Genomic DNA, 18365 nt, shown 5'->3' with positions numbered 1-18365 from the left:
ACAGCAGTTGTTAAAAAGTTTTAAGAATTAACAGTAAAACAAACTTACACCAGTCACATTTCAGCTTGTGACATTTCAAAAACTGAATTATTTGTTGACAAGTTACAAATCTCCCATTTATTTGGCAAGTTAAAAAATGACAATTAGAGACACTTTTGAGCATTAGGCTCCAGTTAAATGCTTGTATAAAACGCTGAACACAATTTCAACTCATGACCATTGGAAATCGGCCAAATCTTTAGCAAGTCGAACCACTTTAGGTTTTTTTTCGCAACTGTGAACACTATCTGCCTTTGACCCTATCATCTGATATACAGGAACAAATTATCAGTGAATCATCTTGATAAGCTAATCACAAGTGAAACCAAAACAATTCACAGAATTAAGTCTAAAGAAATCTAAGGAATTTCTCCCATGAGAATTCCGCTTTTTTATGAGATCCAATGGATCAGAAAATATGATATATTTAGTTGCATGGTGAGTTCTATAGAATGTGGTACCTGCTACAATGTGTTCAAATAAAAATGCTGTCATTTGTCATTTGGAAGAAATCACTTAGAAATATAAAATATTTCCATTGAAAATTAGAAGGAACTGTTGGTATCCAAGCATCCAGGGTGGTAGCCATTCTGAATTAAGAAAGGAACCTGCAATAAGATCATAAATAAAAAGTATCCATAATAATAAGTATCCTTAAAAGGCTATACTTACCAATTTCAGCAATGAAGTGTTGTCGGCAAATCCTTCTTCGTAGATTTCATAGACAAATCTTTGTATTCTTCCTTGAAAAATGTTGCAAGAATTTGAAGAGGACACACCGATCCATTTAATGTTCCATTGTCAACAAGTTCCTTTGCTTTCATGTCCTAGCATAAAAGATGCAATCGTTGCGAAACGTTCGGCTTAAAATTACTGAAATCATACCCAATTGAATGGGTACACAACTGAAGGAAATGATCAGTTTCGTACATCGCGTGAGGAAATAAGTCTTTTAGTTCCTTTGTCGATACGCCCGACTCGATCTCGTCGAGTGAACTGGCAACAAGAATATCGATATCTGGGTTTCGCATTTGTCCGTCTTTCAATCATCGTTGCATGTCCGCGCTATTCTGCGATTTCGGTTTTTTCGCAATGGCACTGAAGAGGTTTAAAGTTTCCTCTTCAAGTTACGCCTATGGGTATCTCCACAGTTTTCTAAAACCTCGCAAAATAACATCACGCCCATAGGAAATCAGTTCATCACCAAGGTAATTAACGAAGGACTGCATTTATTGATATACGCACAAGCTCACGACTATAGTCAGCCCATAGATCTATCGGAGCTTAAGGAGCCCCAAATCTGACTGTCGAGCCTCACCACAACTCCGACTTTCTATCGGAAACTCTGTTCCACTCAACTAAACCCCCTTATATTTATACCCCTGGTTGTGTGGTCACCAAGACATGTCACGACAGGTGTAGGAGCTATGATGACACCTGTCCAAACAGTCATTAAAGATCACTCAACGACAAGTGTCAGATAGATATTGATTATTAAGATATATTCATAGTAATAATGCTACAAATAAACACGTCTCTATGTTGCCCCCACAATTAAATATACTCATTTTTGGCGTTATAGAAAGTAAGGCGGTATATCGTTGTTTTACTATGTGTATTGAGATGTAATTGAGAAAACCTGGCAGTGAGCGGGGGCGGTGGGATATGGGAGGGCGGTTTATCGAGGGTTAACTGAAGTTCATTTTCAATGAGTTAAATCTAGTCGTCAGATTTTAATTTAGAACTGTGGAACTGGGTCCTGAAGCGTAATTAAACTTTACTATACAACATAATAAGTCTAAATTTTGATTTTTTACAATTTACAAAACATCAACTCCATCATCAATATTCAATTTAGCTTACATGTATAACCCAAGAGAACCCATGGGGTCATATTTGTCCCAGCAACTTTTACCCCCTGAAAATTTTCAGTACAACGAAAAAATTTAAGTCACTCAGAAAGCCCATAGGGACACATATGGGCATACTACGTTGACATCTGGTGGCAGATTTCATAACCTTTAAGTTTTTACAATGAATTCAAAATGGCGGCCCGATGGAAATGAAGAGTGCATGAATATGTGTGTAGTCATCCAGCCACAGATTATAGACCAGGTAAATGGTGACACTACATTGTTGTTAGATGTTATCTGTAGTACTGGTAGCACACGTAGGCCTCGTTTTTAATGTGGTAAACGATGAGGATGGTTCCAGTCAGCTGTGTTATTCAGCGTGGGTCACTATCATTCTTTATGTCTGATGCAAAATTTAACAATCAGCATTCAAAATACTATTTACAGGGAGAAACTATGGCCTACTGTATATGTATTTACTGTGTATGCATTACTGGATTGAGATGTATTATATTAACCTAATTTTTCTTTCTTTTACATGTTTACAGAATGTGAGCGGACAATGTCCACCTTCATCGAGATGTCCAGTTACAAAAAAAGGATGTGCAATCTGATAAATATGCCTACTAGCCAATACAGTTACAAGAACATGAATGCTGTGATTTGTATTGAATAGATAAAACTGACCAAAATTGGGACATGAGTGCAAGGATGGACTTTGTTTCACAACAGACACGTTTACGTCGCCATGAGTACGTAATAACTGAACTTCACAATGCCTAATTGGTTTTATGAGGACTGTTAAGATGCTGAATGTGCTTATTTTGTGATATTACGAAATTTGGCAACTCTACTATTTTTACAATACATTATGACTTTGACACATACATTTGGTCTTGGGTTCTCTTGGGATAAGAATAATGAATACCAGTTAATGATTCAACTGACATGAAAACATAAGCCCTAATCATCATTAAAAATAGTTGTGCTTTGAGAAACTGGCCCATGATTATGATCATACGTGACTATTAATCGAGATAAAGAGATAATGGTTCCAAACTTTGAAATAAATCATCGTCAACATCTGTTTCATCGAGTAGATGGAGACAAATACCTTCTACTGGAACGATAAGTTGCAGCGATACTAAAAAGAAAATATAAAGCATGTGTCACAGAGCGGGATCCTCCGGATCGTTGGGCGATGATATTTCGTGGTGAACACAACCACCAACTGTCTTGGCGACTGACCTTCCGTTTCTTCTCACCAGGAACTGATGACTTTAGTTAATCTAAATAAGATACAAATTTTGTTGTATACGTACAAGAAACTTTATTAAAAAAATACAGAATATCCTGCCTATATGGCAGAATTCTAAAGACTGACCACCTCTCAACAACTATTAATTTATATACTTATAATCTCCATCCAAGGAGAACGTTATCTCACAACATCTTCATTGAATTGTCCACAAAACAATAGAGTAACTTACATATTACATATCACACTTAGTAATCAGCTTTTTCTACCAATTTATATCTCGATTTCCAAACATTTACTATTTACATACGATATTCTGATAGAAGACCGAAGATACGACCACTTTCTAACCTACTTAATTAGCATACAAAATGGCGGGAAATTTGATTTCATAAAGGAATTTCAACAATTCCTTTTAACACATCTAATTTCAATGACAAGGCCTATAAATACAGCATAATACAATATCTACGTAAGACAAACTTACCTAAATAAGATAACGTTTTGGTATGACTGCAGTTTAGGTGTCGTAGAGGAGCATGTTTATTAGTTTAAATCATGTAAATGGAGAATGTTGATTTTGTAACATGTAAATAAAGTTTAATTGAATTGAAATATTTTTTCATTAGTAGCGCCACCAAATCGTTGTGCTGAGTTGCAGTAGACCTTGACTTAGTGAAATCGACTGTGATAGCGTCGTACCTTGTATATGTACTGTGTGTTATAGTAGACTTTGATTTTAGTGCAGACAGCGTGGACATCGTCAGCGTGGTACCTTACTATGGCTTATAGTATAGACTTTGATTTTAGTGTAGACAGCGTGGACATCGTCAGCGTAGCCCTTACTATGCCTTATAGTATGGACTTTGATTTTAGTGTAGACAGCGTAGACATCGTCAGCGTAGCCCGTACTATGCCTTTTAGTATAGACTTTGATTTTAGTGTAGACAGCGTGGACATCGTCAACGTGGTACCATACACTGCCTTAGTACTTTGATTTTAGCGTGGAAATCGTCAGGGTGTAACTTACTGTGTAAAGTCGACTTTGATTTTAGCGAATGAGTGATATTTTTAATGTTATGATATTTACAGTGTAGAGATCGTGGACACCGTGATATAACTAAGCATTAGACTAAACATTTTAAATTAACTTGACATTGACCGGTGGTCCGTTGTATCAAGATAAAATGCTCACTACTATTATGCCTTAACCTCACCCTAACCCTAATCTTTGATCAAACCAACTATCTAAACATGACTGAGTCCTAAAACATGAAATATTAGCTATAGGTTTTATGCTAGTTAAGAAAACTACGCACTTTGTAGTTTTATTCCAAAAAAGTAGGTCTTATGTTCATTATACCTAAATCTAAACCTTACCCTATCCTTCACCTAACACGATATGTGGACCTAACTAAAACCTTAAACATAAGATATTCGACGCATGCTTGTAGACTACGCAATTTGGGAAGATTCCACAGTCCCCTTACAAAAAATTCACACATGTTATATGTGTGAATAACACACATTACATGTGTGAAAGGTGTGAAAGACACAGAAAACACATGTGATTCCAGCTATCACATGTGTGATCTGTGTTGTGGAGCATATCACATGTGTGAATAACACATGATCACATGTGTGATTCTGAAATACATGTGTGATTGAGAAATACATGTGTGATTCACACATGTGATTGGCTCAACAACACAGATCACATGTGTAACCGCTAGGATCACACATGTCATTAGAATAACACATGTGATTAACATCAGTTATTCCAATTTGCAACACAGTGTGAATATTTCGGATATGAACCATTCCCATGTTGGTTCCAAATTCTGAACATCTGCATTTTTGTCATAGAATCCATGTTGGAATAAGAATATTTCCATAACTGTACTCATTATTTCAACATTTTCAACACATGATTAGATTTATGGTTAGATTTTTTACTGCGCAAAAACCAAGTACCAATGTCCACGGACTATTGAGTTTGTATTTTCATTCGGCTTAATAAATAAAATAAGGTTATGATATGTTTTTACATTCGCTGTTGAGTTCTAAAAAATATAAATATTCAAAAACGACTTCGAAAAATTAGCAGGTATTTACGGGATTCGAACCGTTGACGACGGCTAGCAAAGGACTTGGAATGAGCATGCAGGCACGCACGGCGCCATTTGCAATTATTTCGAGGATAGTCGTTGCTGTTTTTAATCAATTTGCATGGTTAATTTCTTAGTTCGAAAAGTCTGGTGTTTGAATCCAAGCTCAAAAGCAAGTATTATTGTGTTTCATCAAATATTCATAGTCGATGATGTTAATTGAAAGTACTGTAATCGGTAAAATCAGTGGCGTGTACCAATCAATCAATTAAATCAAATTCATCCAAACTTTATTTCAATCATGGACATGATTGATGCATTACAAATATTTCATGATTGATGCTTGCAAAGTACAACATGTCCATGCCTAACAAGTAGGCCTAGATTACACCATGAACTATTTTTAAATCACGATATGTCCAGGAAAAAGACACTCGTTTGCATACTATACTGTATAATTCCTAAACTGAATGCTCAGCTGGTATTGAACAGTATTTGCCAATTCTTTCTACATTGGAATGAATCATTTACAAATTAAACTGGAATTTTCCGTTATTAATCTAGGGAGTCAGTACATTTCCTCGAATAGTAATTTATCTACATGGAGAATGAAACGTGTACTTTCAGCCGGAACAAATTACTGAAAAAGGGGTTTTTGAGTCCTGTTACGATGCTCTTTCCTCCCTCGAATATGTATTATACTGTCCGTTCGATTATGGGGGTGTTGTACGTATATATATATATCACATTTCAGATTTGAAAGTGTGATCAATAAAGTGAAATTGAATTGAAAATATGAAGTTTGTAGAATTCTAAAGACTGACAACACCTCCAGGAAGTCAACCGTGATTCCACGAACACCCATAAAGGGTCGCCAGCTTACAGTAAATAATTTTCACTCTATCACACATGAATCATAACAAACATCGAAAAAGTTACATTGAAAACAATCAATAGGCGACAACGGTTCTCAGGCTCAGATTCAAATCTGTCGCTTGTAGAGGTCGTATGCACGAGGCATTATGGAATTCACGAAGATATCTTCATGAATATCGTCCCTGTTATCTCAGTTATGAGGTCACCTACAAGGTCATGTCGCTGAAAAGCAAACACATTTTTAGTGCCTTGGTCTGTCCCTAGGTGGCGCGATGGGCCATATTTTGCACTGCACTACACGCAGGTATCATCAAGACCGACCCACTATTAACGTAACTAAGTAGCCGAAAGAACAGTAAAAGAAAGAACAGTAGAAAAATAAGGATCTCGTGATGGAAGCCTGACAATCAATTAGGTAAAACTTACCATTCAAAAATGAAGTCATTAAAACAACTTCCTCTCGTGACGACAACTCTTCTGCCATTATAATCAACTTATAGAAGAGATGATGTTGTGGTCATTGTTTTACTACTACATGTACTAGATTGTTGATAATTCACGAGAGGTTGTTCATCACGGGTAGTTACCCTAGTTGACACAACTGCATCTGTAGCTTAAGATCCGTCAAAATGGATTCTGTCTGTACTAACGGAATCTCGAATAAAGAACATAAGTATGTGAGACGAGTAAATGTTGATATTTACCCTGTAGAAGCTTCCCATAGTCGTGGTGGGGAGTATTAGAACAATGTATGGAGACAAACAGATAATCACGCATACATTGCTCCGTAGAAATAAGTATGAATACGCATCGCAGGGTTAAAAAGAATTTGAACAAAAACTGAAAAGAGATTCAGTAAGAAAAACTTTTAAGATATTGTACAAGTGAAACAACAACACAAAAAGCCTCAAAATTTGAAAACTCATATGTATCGTTTAGGGGTAATTACATCTCGGGTTAACTAACCCATGCCTATGAAATAGACCCATGATTAATTAGAAAATTCATCATGAAAAAAAAACGAAACATATATACCACCAAAGTTTATAATCATGCCGAAAAATTGAGCCAGTAATAGGTGGTTTCATAGCGAGTTGTATCGCTTGACTTCAATTAACAATGGTATTTTGCACCAAGTCCATAAGCGTTTTTTGGAATAAAGAATCCATTAGCGATCGACAAATGCGGCTGAGGAAAATAATACCAAAACGCATCACATACTGAGATGATTTTCAAATGTAATTTTAGATGATGCTCCTTTCTAGTGGTCAGAGAAACTCCCGAGATGATGGGTGCTATATAAAGCTTTTTTATGAGTCAGCATAATAGAAATAGATTAGCTATTTGGATTATGTAGTCGATTAGTGTCAATTATCATAACCGGGTACGTTGGGACATAAAAATGCCAGCCGCGATTTCTCCGGAGAACGCCATCTTGGTTGGATTAGGTAATCGGCATACTTGCTCGCCGAGCGAGTATGCTCATCGATTATGATAACCTATGTTCATAAAGATGACGCATTATGACATAATCCATGCTCATAACACGTTTTGCATAATCGAGTACACTAATCGAAGATTCATATAAAGGCCTATATTTAGTAGTTAAACAGAAACCACATCCTCACTTGCCAGGGTTTGATTGCTGACAGCTGAATCACACGCCAACACAAACCAAAGCCGCAAACCGTTCATCGGTCAATTACGTCGGCCAGAATCACAGGTTCCCGGTCAGAGCCCACCAGTCTGTCTAACCAATCAGATTTTGGAAGATGTAATAAATCGATCAGGGGTTTGCAGCCAGGGTTTGTGTTGGCGTGAGCTTCAGCGGGCGGCAATCACACAAAACCCTGGCAAGCGAGGTGAGGGTCCAGGTAAACATCACCTCAAAAACGTTAACGTAGGCCTTTTGTAATAGGGATTTCAGCCTAAGTTCACTTCTTCTGCGAGGCCTTAGCATAACGATCTATTAGACCTAATACAAGTAATTTCAAATGAACCCTCTTACCGCAAAACTATTAGGATTTCTTGCTGCGACTCCGATTTCCCTGTCTGCGTCCGCTATCTTGACCAACGAGCAATCTTGTGCAATCTATAGGCCTTGCGCGTGGGCTTTAAGCCGGCGACTCGCCGTAGATAATCGGAGCGTTCCGTCAAATGCCGGAGATCAACCGAGATTTTCATTCAGATCCCCGAAACAAAGCGGAGCACGCGCCGATGTTTCGAAAATCGGTATCACGTTCGTTATTTTGCGTCTTAATTCCGTATCAGATCACAAAATTTTCGACGTCCGACGAAATTTTGTCCGATTTGTGATATGATCAAAATCTGGAACGTGCCGACAGATAAATGTCTTCAAGTCCGTGATTTATCGGTAATTTATCGTTTATTGTCGGAATTTGCCGCTAAAACGGCACTCTCCGAACTTTTTTTTACAGTGTAGGGACATGGACATTTTTCTGCTGAGCCGAAGCCCCAAAATTTCGTGTTGAAGCGGTTTGCTGCATTTTAACAATCGCCGGAAGTCGATAAAAAATTTCACGGGCACGCTTCATAGGCAATCTATGGCCTTAGATTGGCAGTAAACTTCCTCTTTCAGTCATAAAATGATTGAGTAAGAATTAGCGAAATGAGCCCTTTCGTCTAAACAAAAACGGAATGAAATAGGTGGAGGAAAAGCTCCTACTAGGAATCGTACAAGAGATAAAATATTTATTTTGATTTTTTCGGGGTTTAATACTAATCTTGACGGAAAATCGATGAGTTTAGGAGAAATTTTCTGTTCCTGCTTTTGAATTAGGAACTTCTACGAATCTTGATGAAATGTTGTTCCCCTGCTCCAACCGTAATCAACGGTAAATAGGAAACTCTAGCTTATTACTTTGATGTGTATCTTTTTAGCTTGCCTTAACCAAATTGCAGAATGATCATTGTGATAAACTTGAGTTCATCCATACGCAAGCAGAGGAACAGGTCAGGTATGTCAAATTTAATTCAAAACGTTTTATAAATCTTCACATTATTGAATTATACATATCATATAATATACACTGAACAAATGTAACACAAATTGTGGGCTAGACTGGGAGATCTCAAGGATCTATCGGAGCCGAATTACATTCATTCACATTCACATTCATGCACCTCACCCACACGCGCGCGGGCGCGCGCGCGCAAGCGCGCACACACAGTGAATACATTCATACATAGAATGGAAGTTCACAATACATTATCACGATAATCTAAGGAATGTTATATATTTTTTGAAATACTGGTAAACCAGGAGATGTGCTAATCGATTTTGGAAAGGTTTTTCAGAGAAGGGGCCCAGTAAAATAAAAGTAAAATACAATACGGGCGGTCGGACGGGCGTGCAGATGTTGTTCCCGCTCTACACGCTGTTTTTGTTAGATTTTCTTCTTACTTGGTTAGTTTGCTTTGGGTGTGAAGAGGATGAGCCCCATTGTTTTTGACATACACAGGTACTCCAAGATGGCCGCCACAGTAATTGAGGTGTGTAAAATAACCATTTTTGAGCTTGTTCCCGCTCTACAGACAATTTTGGACAATACGATACGGCCATTTCGACATGTAAAACAGCCATTTTTGAGTTTTTTTAACCATAGTGGTTGATATTAGGAGGATGAACTGTATTGTTTTTAAAAAACGGTATACATGTCATCAAAGATGACTGCCACAGTCATGTTGGTGTGTCAGCTATTTGGAGTTTGTTTCCGCATCGTAGTCGCCGTTTTATACCGATGTTCTTATCACTTAGTTATATGGACTAAAGGCACAGGGAGGGTTTTGAATGTGTGTAGGTCATCCAAGATGGCCCGCGCAGTCATTTCAGTGTCTTGAATAGCCAAAATAGGCCCGTGCCGAGCTTTTCTGAGGGGCGGTTCTATTTTAAGGAAAGAGGACACTCTTTACCGTGAAAATGGCCACGAAATTGAAAATATTGAAAATATGGAGAGGGTGCCTTAATTAATCATTTAAGAATGGATTGTTGTAAAAAAACCCGTGACGGTCTAGACCCCAATTTTTTTTTTTATTTTAAAGGGCACTTCAAAAGTTTTACGGGTTCAGGGTCCACTCAGCACGAGCCTCCAATATGGATATTGTCACTGCTCTAAGGTGTAGAGTTTTGGACTGATTTTATTCATACTTGAAATATGGTATGATGGGAAAAGGATAAGTCCAATTATCTTTGGCATATAGGCTATGGGACATCGAAAGCAACCGCATTTCTGTGTGAAATATGGATTATGGACCACGTTCTTACTCTACAATCGATAGTTTTTTACTGATTTTTGTATGACTTGGTATGTGCATTAAAGGAGGAGACGGATAAATCCTAGTGTTTTTGATGCATAAAGATGTAATCCAAGATTGGCCCCACAGTCATATCGAAACCTATTTTTGACGAGAAACTTAGTGTCAAGTGTATTTACCCTATTATACTTTTGCATTCTCTACATTACTCTCACTCACTTGCCGAGGGGTATGTCTGTCTAGTTACAAACTGAATTTGTGATCCTCCAATGATAATCTTTTGTTTACAGTTACACCCAATGACTCATTTCCATGATGAAGGTTCTATACATTAGTAGCAAAAGGTCGTGCGTCAAATAGATAGTTTACCTATATTGTACTTCTCGTCTCGTTATTTATAAATACACCCAAAAACCTTTGTCGAAGAAACTCTGTCAACTTCCATGAACTAAGATTTCTGTATTACCATTCTACAACTCACTAAATAAAATATGAAATGTATTTTTACGCTCGACATTAGGGGGTGTGGCATATAGGCTAGGTTTTGACTTGTCGATGGTCGATGGTCGATGGTCGATACCGCGTATTTATAAACATCTGTAACTACGCGTATTTCACCTAGGATCACGAAATATCATGCTGTTGTTGGAGAGGGCTCAGCCTTCGAGATATTTTTTTCAAACTTGGTTCATAGTTAGGAAATAGTCCGAAGTAAATTCCAACAATCATTGAATTCAGGGCGCTGAAGTTTATGTTGTGCTCACTCGGGGGCTGCATTGAAAAAAAAAACGTTAGCACGATAGAACCTTCATTTCTCGAGATAAATTTTAGGCTTGTCGTAGGCTATGCCTATTACTTTACAAATAGATGAGCAAATTTAAATGACATGGTTTCCAGAATTAAGACCCTTTGTTAGTTACATAGGTTTTACATGGTATGAGGTTTATTTCTACGAGCCAAATGATATCGGCTTTGCTACAATACCCAACGTTTTCAATTAGTGTAGACAGCGTTTCCCGATTGTTAGCTGAGGAATTGGTCTAGTATAGACATAGCTTATAAGTGGGGGTGGGGAGTATAGACATAGCTTATAAGCGGGGGGGACATCAGAGGTGTACCAACCCATTTAGTTGTAAGATGTTGTGCTTTTTATAAGTTACAAACAAAGCTGTGAGTAGACATTTTTCTTAGGAAAACGGTCAATAAAATAAAATTAAGTTCGCTGCGACGCCATTTCGCTATCGAATGTATCCTAGAGGGTAGGCCGACTCCTAAAAAATCCGCTAGGTGCCGCTTAATATTTGTTCAGCATCTGCACCGGCTGCGTTAACCAACACGTCCCGGCAAGGAAACGGGGAGTTTGACTTTGAAATAAAAATCGAAATATTTGTATGGTTGTGTGGTCGGCTGCCAAATTTACAGAATCTTTGTACGTACATAATTTGAAGCTTTAAAGGTCAAGTGCCCTCTAATTCCTACTTTTTGAGATTTACTTTCCAAATGATACTTAAGTAGGATAGTAATATATATGAACATTATATAAATGAATATTATATTAATGAAATCAATTTTAATAAAGAATATGTATAATAAATGGAGAGTAAACAAATACACAGTATGAATTCTTAAATAGAATATTATTAATTATTATCAACTCAGGTGTCATGGCCGACAGTGGTCAGCTGGTCTTGTAGCACTGCAGGATTTCAGCCATTTTAACCAGTAAAATACCAAATGGATGTGTTGAAACTGATTCGTATGGATTATACGGAACGGATTGTAAAAAACAGAGAATGGATCTATTATTCTAACATGGTGATTTTTGAAGTTTTATAAAACTACGGCTCGATTATTACTGATTTTCATTGTTGATTGCGTGATTGACAGCTGTCAGTTGACACGTTGATATTGACTCAACCGAACAGTAGTCACTTACTTGGGTTTGGACTACTTGACACCTATCAAAACTACGAAAATTACCCATCAACGATACATACTGACACATACTGATTAATCGAGCAAACCGAGTTGAAATGACCACCAAAACCAATATAACCAGCATGTTGTGTTCCAAAGGAACAATGAAGTCCGGTACTACTGATAATTTAGACAATACACTCAATGAGTCTGAATCTGAAGTTTTTGCTAATGCCATAGTTCAAAAACCTGAGATATCGAAATCTGCACCCCCCGCCAAAAAGAGGAAAGAACGAATTTCAACTATTGAAACCGATTTATCGTCTCTCGATGAGAGTGTTGCGAACCTAGCTGTCTCAGTAAGCGAGATGAATCAGAAAATTGACGCATTATCAAACATCAAACAGGAAATAACGAATTTTAAACATGAGATACTTGATCTCTTTGATAAAAGACTCCAAGCCCATAATAAAGAAATCGAAAACTTGGTTCACCGTACTGAAGAACGCGTTTACGACTTGGAGCAGAACAAAGTTCAACACGAAGCTAAATTAATTGAAATTAAAACAATGCTTACGCAGGAAATAAATGACTTGAAACCAGAGATAAGTGAAACAAAAAACCATAACTATGAAACGCGCAGGCTAGCCGTGGATAATAATCAATATTCAAGACGTACTCATATTCGTATAGGTGGACTAATCCAGACTGAAACTGAGGACTGCACACAATTATCTATTGATAAACTGAATCAGCACCTAAACCTAAGTGAAAGTGAAAAGCTCAGCACCAAAGATATCGAAATAGCTCACCGTGTACCATCTAGACAGCAAAAATTTGACAAAAACATCAAGCCGTATCCGAACACAATTATAATGCGATTCTTTGATAGGAAAGTGCGAGACGGGATCATACAAAAACGGGCTAGGTTGAAAAACTCTGGGATTACCATACGCGAGGATCTTTGCCCTGAAATCATTAAACTTGTGAATAGGGCTGTTAATTCAGGTCTCTACACCAAAGTCTGGACGATCAATGGTAAAGTTTTTGGTAATAGTTGTCAGAGTGGAAAGAAACTTAATATAAAAATGTTTGAGCCTCTACCGATGTAAAATCTATGTCCCAAGCTACGAACATATCAACTTTTCTATACTATATCGTACGGCTAATACCTGCTCAACTCGATCATGCGAAAGCCTACTTATGACCTAGGAGATTTATACATGATTTGTATATATATTCATGTATATGCTCTCCCAGCTCGATTTACTATTTTGTATTTACTACTTAGATTATGCTATATAAAAATTAATTATATCAGTTTTTGATAAATCTAATGGTTAAAATGCCTGACATTATACCTAGGCATTCTTTATTATTTGTCTTTCTATGCCATTAGGTATTTAACTTAGTGGGGATATTCTCAATACATTAACTTGATCACTTGCCATCACTCGTTGTGATGTCGCTTTAGTGTGAAAGGATATTGCAATTTATTCCTTTTCTTTTTCGGTATCCTTATATAAATACTATTATCATAATTATTTTATTCATTTTTGTTTTTCTTAATTATTCGTTTGTTTTTTTTCAGCTCAAACTTATCAAACATATCAAATTTCTTTGAATAGGGCCCATGTGTTTAGGCAATGAGAATTTTTTCAATAGATTTAAAGATGATGATTACAATCTAAACAATATTCTAGATGATGAAGGATCTGCAATCTGCAATTTTAGGTGTCCATATATTGAACCGGATAATTTTTTCTGATTTAATTAACAGTGAAAAAAGTTCTACGTTTAACGTTCTACAGTGTAACATACATAGTCTCCCAAGTAAAATTGATAATTTGAAAATGTTAATTGAAAACTTTAGGCATCAAAATATTGAACTACATGTAATTATGCTCTGTGAAACATTCCTTACTGATCATAATGCTCAAACTTATATTTTACCAGGATACTCATTATTTGAGGTACACCGTACAAACTTATCTAGAGGGGGAGTTGCACTTTTTGTGAAAAATAGTTTATCATTCAGAACGCGGACCGACCTAAACTTTTATGAAGAAGGCAAATACGAATCTTGTTTCATTGAGATCAGGAAGGGCAAATCCTTTCAAAACAATTTGATTATTGGTGAAGTCTATAGAGTACCTGGCACCCCTGTGAATGACTTTATTTCAAGCTATGATAACTTACTTAAAACAATTAAAAAGGAAAAAAGTGACATTATTCTTGGAATGGATCAAAATATAGATTATATTAAGATTAATTCTCATAATAATACATCCAAATTTTTAGACTGTAACCTAAATAGCAATTTGTTTCCTTCCATCTTGAGACCAACTAGAATTACTCACTCAAGTGCTACCTTGATTGATAATATCTATTTGTCACCAAATCTCTGTTCACGGGCCAGTAGTGCAATTTTGACCACTCATATTTCGGATCACTTACCTTGTATAGTATCAATAAGAGGAATTACCAAGTATCGAGAAAGCACTGAAACCACCAAGCGTAACCTATCATATAATAACTTTGCCCTTATCAATAGAAAATTACTAACAACTGACTGGACTGGCCTCGCTCACATGAATGCCAATGAAAGTTATTCTTATTTTATCAATAAACTCAGTAATATAGTGGACGATGTAGCGCCTGTAATGAAAGTTAAAGCTAGAAAGCACATTAGAGAAGAATGGATGACGCCATCCATTTTAAAATCGTCACGGAAATGTGATAAACTATATAAGAATTGTATTCGCCGAAATAAAAATGACCAGAAATATAAGGAATATGTCCTATATAGAAACAATCTGAACTATATCAAAAGACGACAAAAACTTGATTACTATTCAAACTAACAAATTAACCATGTTTAAAAATAATTCTAAAAAGCTCTGGCAATTTATGAAAACAGCCATTGGGAAAAACCGAGATAAAACTTCAGTGACAACTAATAGCTTTATAATTAACGGCAAAGTGACGTCTGATCCAATGATGATCTCAAATGGCTTCAATGATTATTTCTGTACTATTGGAGAAAGATTTGCAAATGAGATTCCGAAATCGAACAGAGACTTTACTAGTTATTTACCAAACCAAAACACTAACTCAATGTTTCTTAGCCCTACAAATGAACAGGAAATTGATTTACTAATCAAATCTCTGCCCAACAAACTCAGTTCTGGTCACGATAATATTAATAATTTAATAGTTAAAAAAGTAAAGCAAAATATTCTCAAACCATTAACCCAAATAATGAATAAATCTCTCGAGGAAGGAATTTTCCCTGATGATATGAAAATAGCGAAGGTTATCCCTATATTTAAAAACAACGACAAAGATCTTTTTTCTAATTACCGACCAATTTCGCTGCTGCCAGTTTTCTCCAAAATCCTCGAGAAACTCGTACATTCTAGGCTTTATTCTTTTTTAGTCAAGAATAATATAATCTATACGAGCCAGTATGGGTTTAGACCAAATCACTCAACGGGCCACGCTATAAATGAATTTTTAGGCGCCATACTAAATAACATTGAAAATAAAAAAACATCTCTCGCATTCTTTTTAGATTTGTCAAATGCTTTTGATTCCCTTGATGTTAGTCACCTACTCTTTAAGCTTTCCCATTATGGAATCAGGGGTCACTGCTATAAATGGTTTGAAAGTTATCTTACAAACAGAAAAATGTATGTTAATTATAAGCTGAATACAGATTGTCAATTAAAACCTATCAACTTTGGTGTCCCCTAGGGCTCGGTACTCGGTCCTTTGCTTTTTTTGATATATATTAATGACCTTAATCATGACCTAAAAAGTTCCAAAACAATTCTTTTCGCAGATGATGCTAATATTCTTTTTGAAATTGATATAATTGATTCAATCCAAAAAGTCATTGACGAAGATATCAAGATTTTAATTGACTGGTTCCGTGCAAATTTATTAACGCTAAACATACCAAAAACTCATGCAATCCTTTTCTCGAAAAAAAAAACTTGAAGACATCCACTTAAGATTTGGTCCAGTGATTATAACACCCACTAAATCATGCAAATTCCTAGGATTAACAATTGAAGACCAACTGAACTGGAATTCACACTTGAAACAGCTTGTCTCTAAAATTAAAAAAAACATATTTCTTCTCCGTAGTGTAAAAAATTTTCTCCTACCATGGGCTAATCGTCTACTCTATCATAGCTATGTACATTCCCACCTTACCTATGCATTAGTAGCCTGGGGCCCAATGCTATCTAAATCCCAAGTAAGCACTTTATTCAAACTACAGAAAAAAGCCATCAGATACATTGACAATTCATCATTTAACGCCCATACTAGTCCTCTTTTCAAAAAGTATAAAATCCTCAAATTTGAAGACCTCGTCGAATTAGAACTGATTAAATTTGGCTATCAATACGTAAATAAAATCCTTCCACATCCAATTCTCAAGCTATTCAATCCAAATTTTTTACACCATACATATAATACCAGAAGAAAAAATCTACCCAGAATCCAATATCATCGTACTCAAATTTTCAACAAATCGCTTTTTGCTCAAGTCCCCATCATCTGGCAAAACCTACTAATCAAGTTGAGAAATGCTAAAAGCCTATCATCTCTTGTATCTGATTTCAAGAATCTGAAGCTGAATAGTTATTAATGAGCTAATCCATAAATATTGTACTGTGATTCTCCTTGTCTATTACTAATATAATAGTACATTTACTATTATTATTACTTATTATTATTGTTACCATTGCCTTTATTGCTATTAATCTTTATCTGTTTTTTTTTACATTATTATAATCATTATTATTATTATTATTACTATTATTATTATTATTATTATTATTATTATTATTATTATTATTATTATTATCATTAAGTATTATAATCCTTCTTATTGTTATGAATATGGATGAATATTATAATGTTATATATATATATATATATATATATATATATCTATTTGTATTGCACCTTGCACATAATGCACGTGGGCACAGTGCCTTAGTAATTATAAGTACAGCCCTAGGCTCGCACTGTGTCCCTCATCTTATGTCTGTAAAAACTATGTTTAACTCCTATATTGTATCTTGCATGACATAATGATGGAAAATAAAAATTATAATTGTTAATTAAAAATTCAGTAACAAAAGATATTATGAACAACATTTAAAATCTAAAAGTCATATTAGAAATATTAAAAATGATATTTTAGGTGAAGATTATTTCGATGAAAATATTAATAAGAAACAAAGCATAATTAGAAGAATCAAAAAATAAATTAAACAATAAAAGACCATACATGGAAGATGCTAGAAATTATATTAATTCATTAGATGATAGAAAAGATATTCAAATAACCGAAGCATTTAAAAGTGATATTGTACCAGCTGCTATTGAATTTAAATTTTATAAAGGCAATACATTAGAAGAAAAAAAAACATTTAGAAAATATGAAAAATATTATAAGAATAAGTACAGACGTAGAGTATCCTAAAATTAGTATATCTGCTAAAGTTAAATTTATAAAATCTAAAGATAAACCAATATATAATATAAATTCTCATTCACAACATATTATTTCAAAACAACATATAGATGATAGATTAAATAAAGCTAATAATGAAATAAAAAGTAAAATTAGATATCTATAAAGGAACAAATACATTATTTATTTTTGACGATTGTGCAAATTTACATGATTCAAAAGTTATAGAAAGTGACTATATTAAGTATACTATGTTATCTAGCATTCTCTGGGAGACATTTAGGGATAACGACATGGGTTTTAAATCAAAAATATAATTCGATTGTGAAAATTTTTAGGGAAAACATCAGATATTTAGTATTATTTTATAACAAAGATAGAAAATCTATGCAACAATCATTGGAAGAAAATCCAATTATACCTACTGAATTACATAATGAATATACGTATAAATTAAAAAGTAATAAAGGTTCAAAATTATTACTGAGGCTTCCATTTCCATATGAATATAAATTTATTAAAGAAAATTTATATAATTCAAATTA

General features: G+C 35.2%; 1 protein-coding gene across 1 annotated transcript in view; it reads left to right on the top strand.

Moving 5' to 3' along the window:
- LOC141903423 (regulator of G-protein signaling 7-like) overlaps positions 1-18365 on the top strand; it is a 269965-nt gene that overhangs the window by 80439 nt on the left and 171161 nt on the right. The window contains exon 6 of the mRNA XM_074791538.1: positions 9036-9112. Within this exon, the coding sequence (XP_074647639.1) occupies positions 9036-9112 (77 nt within the window). The remainder of the gene's footprint in view (positions 1-9035; positions 9113-18365) is intronic.

Source organism: Tubulanus polymorphus, chromosome 4 (assembly GCF_964204645.1).
Source record: "Tubulanus polymorphus chromosome 4, tnTubPoly1.2, whole genome shotgun sequence".
NCBI classification, from domain to species: domain Eukaryota; kingdom Metazoa; phylum Nemertea; class Palaeonemertea; order Tubulaniformes; family Tubulanidae; genus Tubulanus; species Tubulanus polymorphus.
Note: the sequence above shows the minus strand (reverse complement) of the source record. Positions and strands in the feature narration are given on the sequence as shown.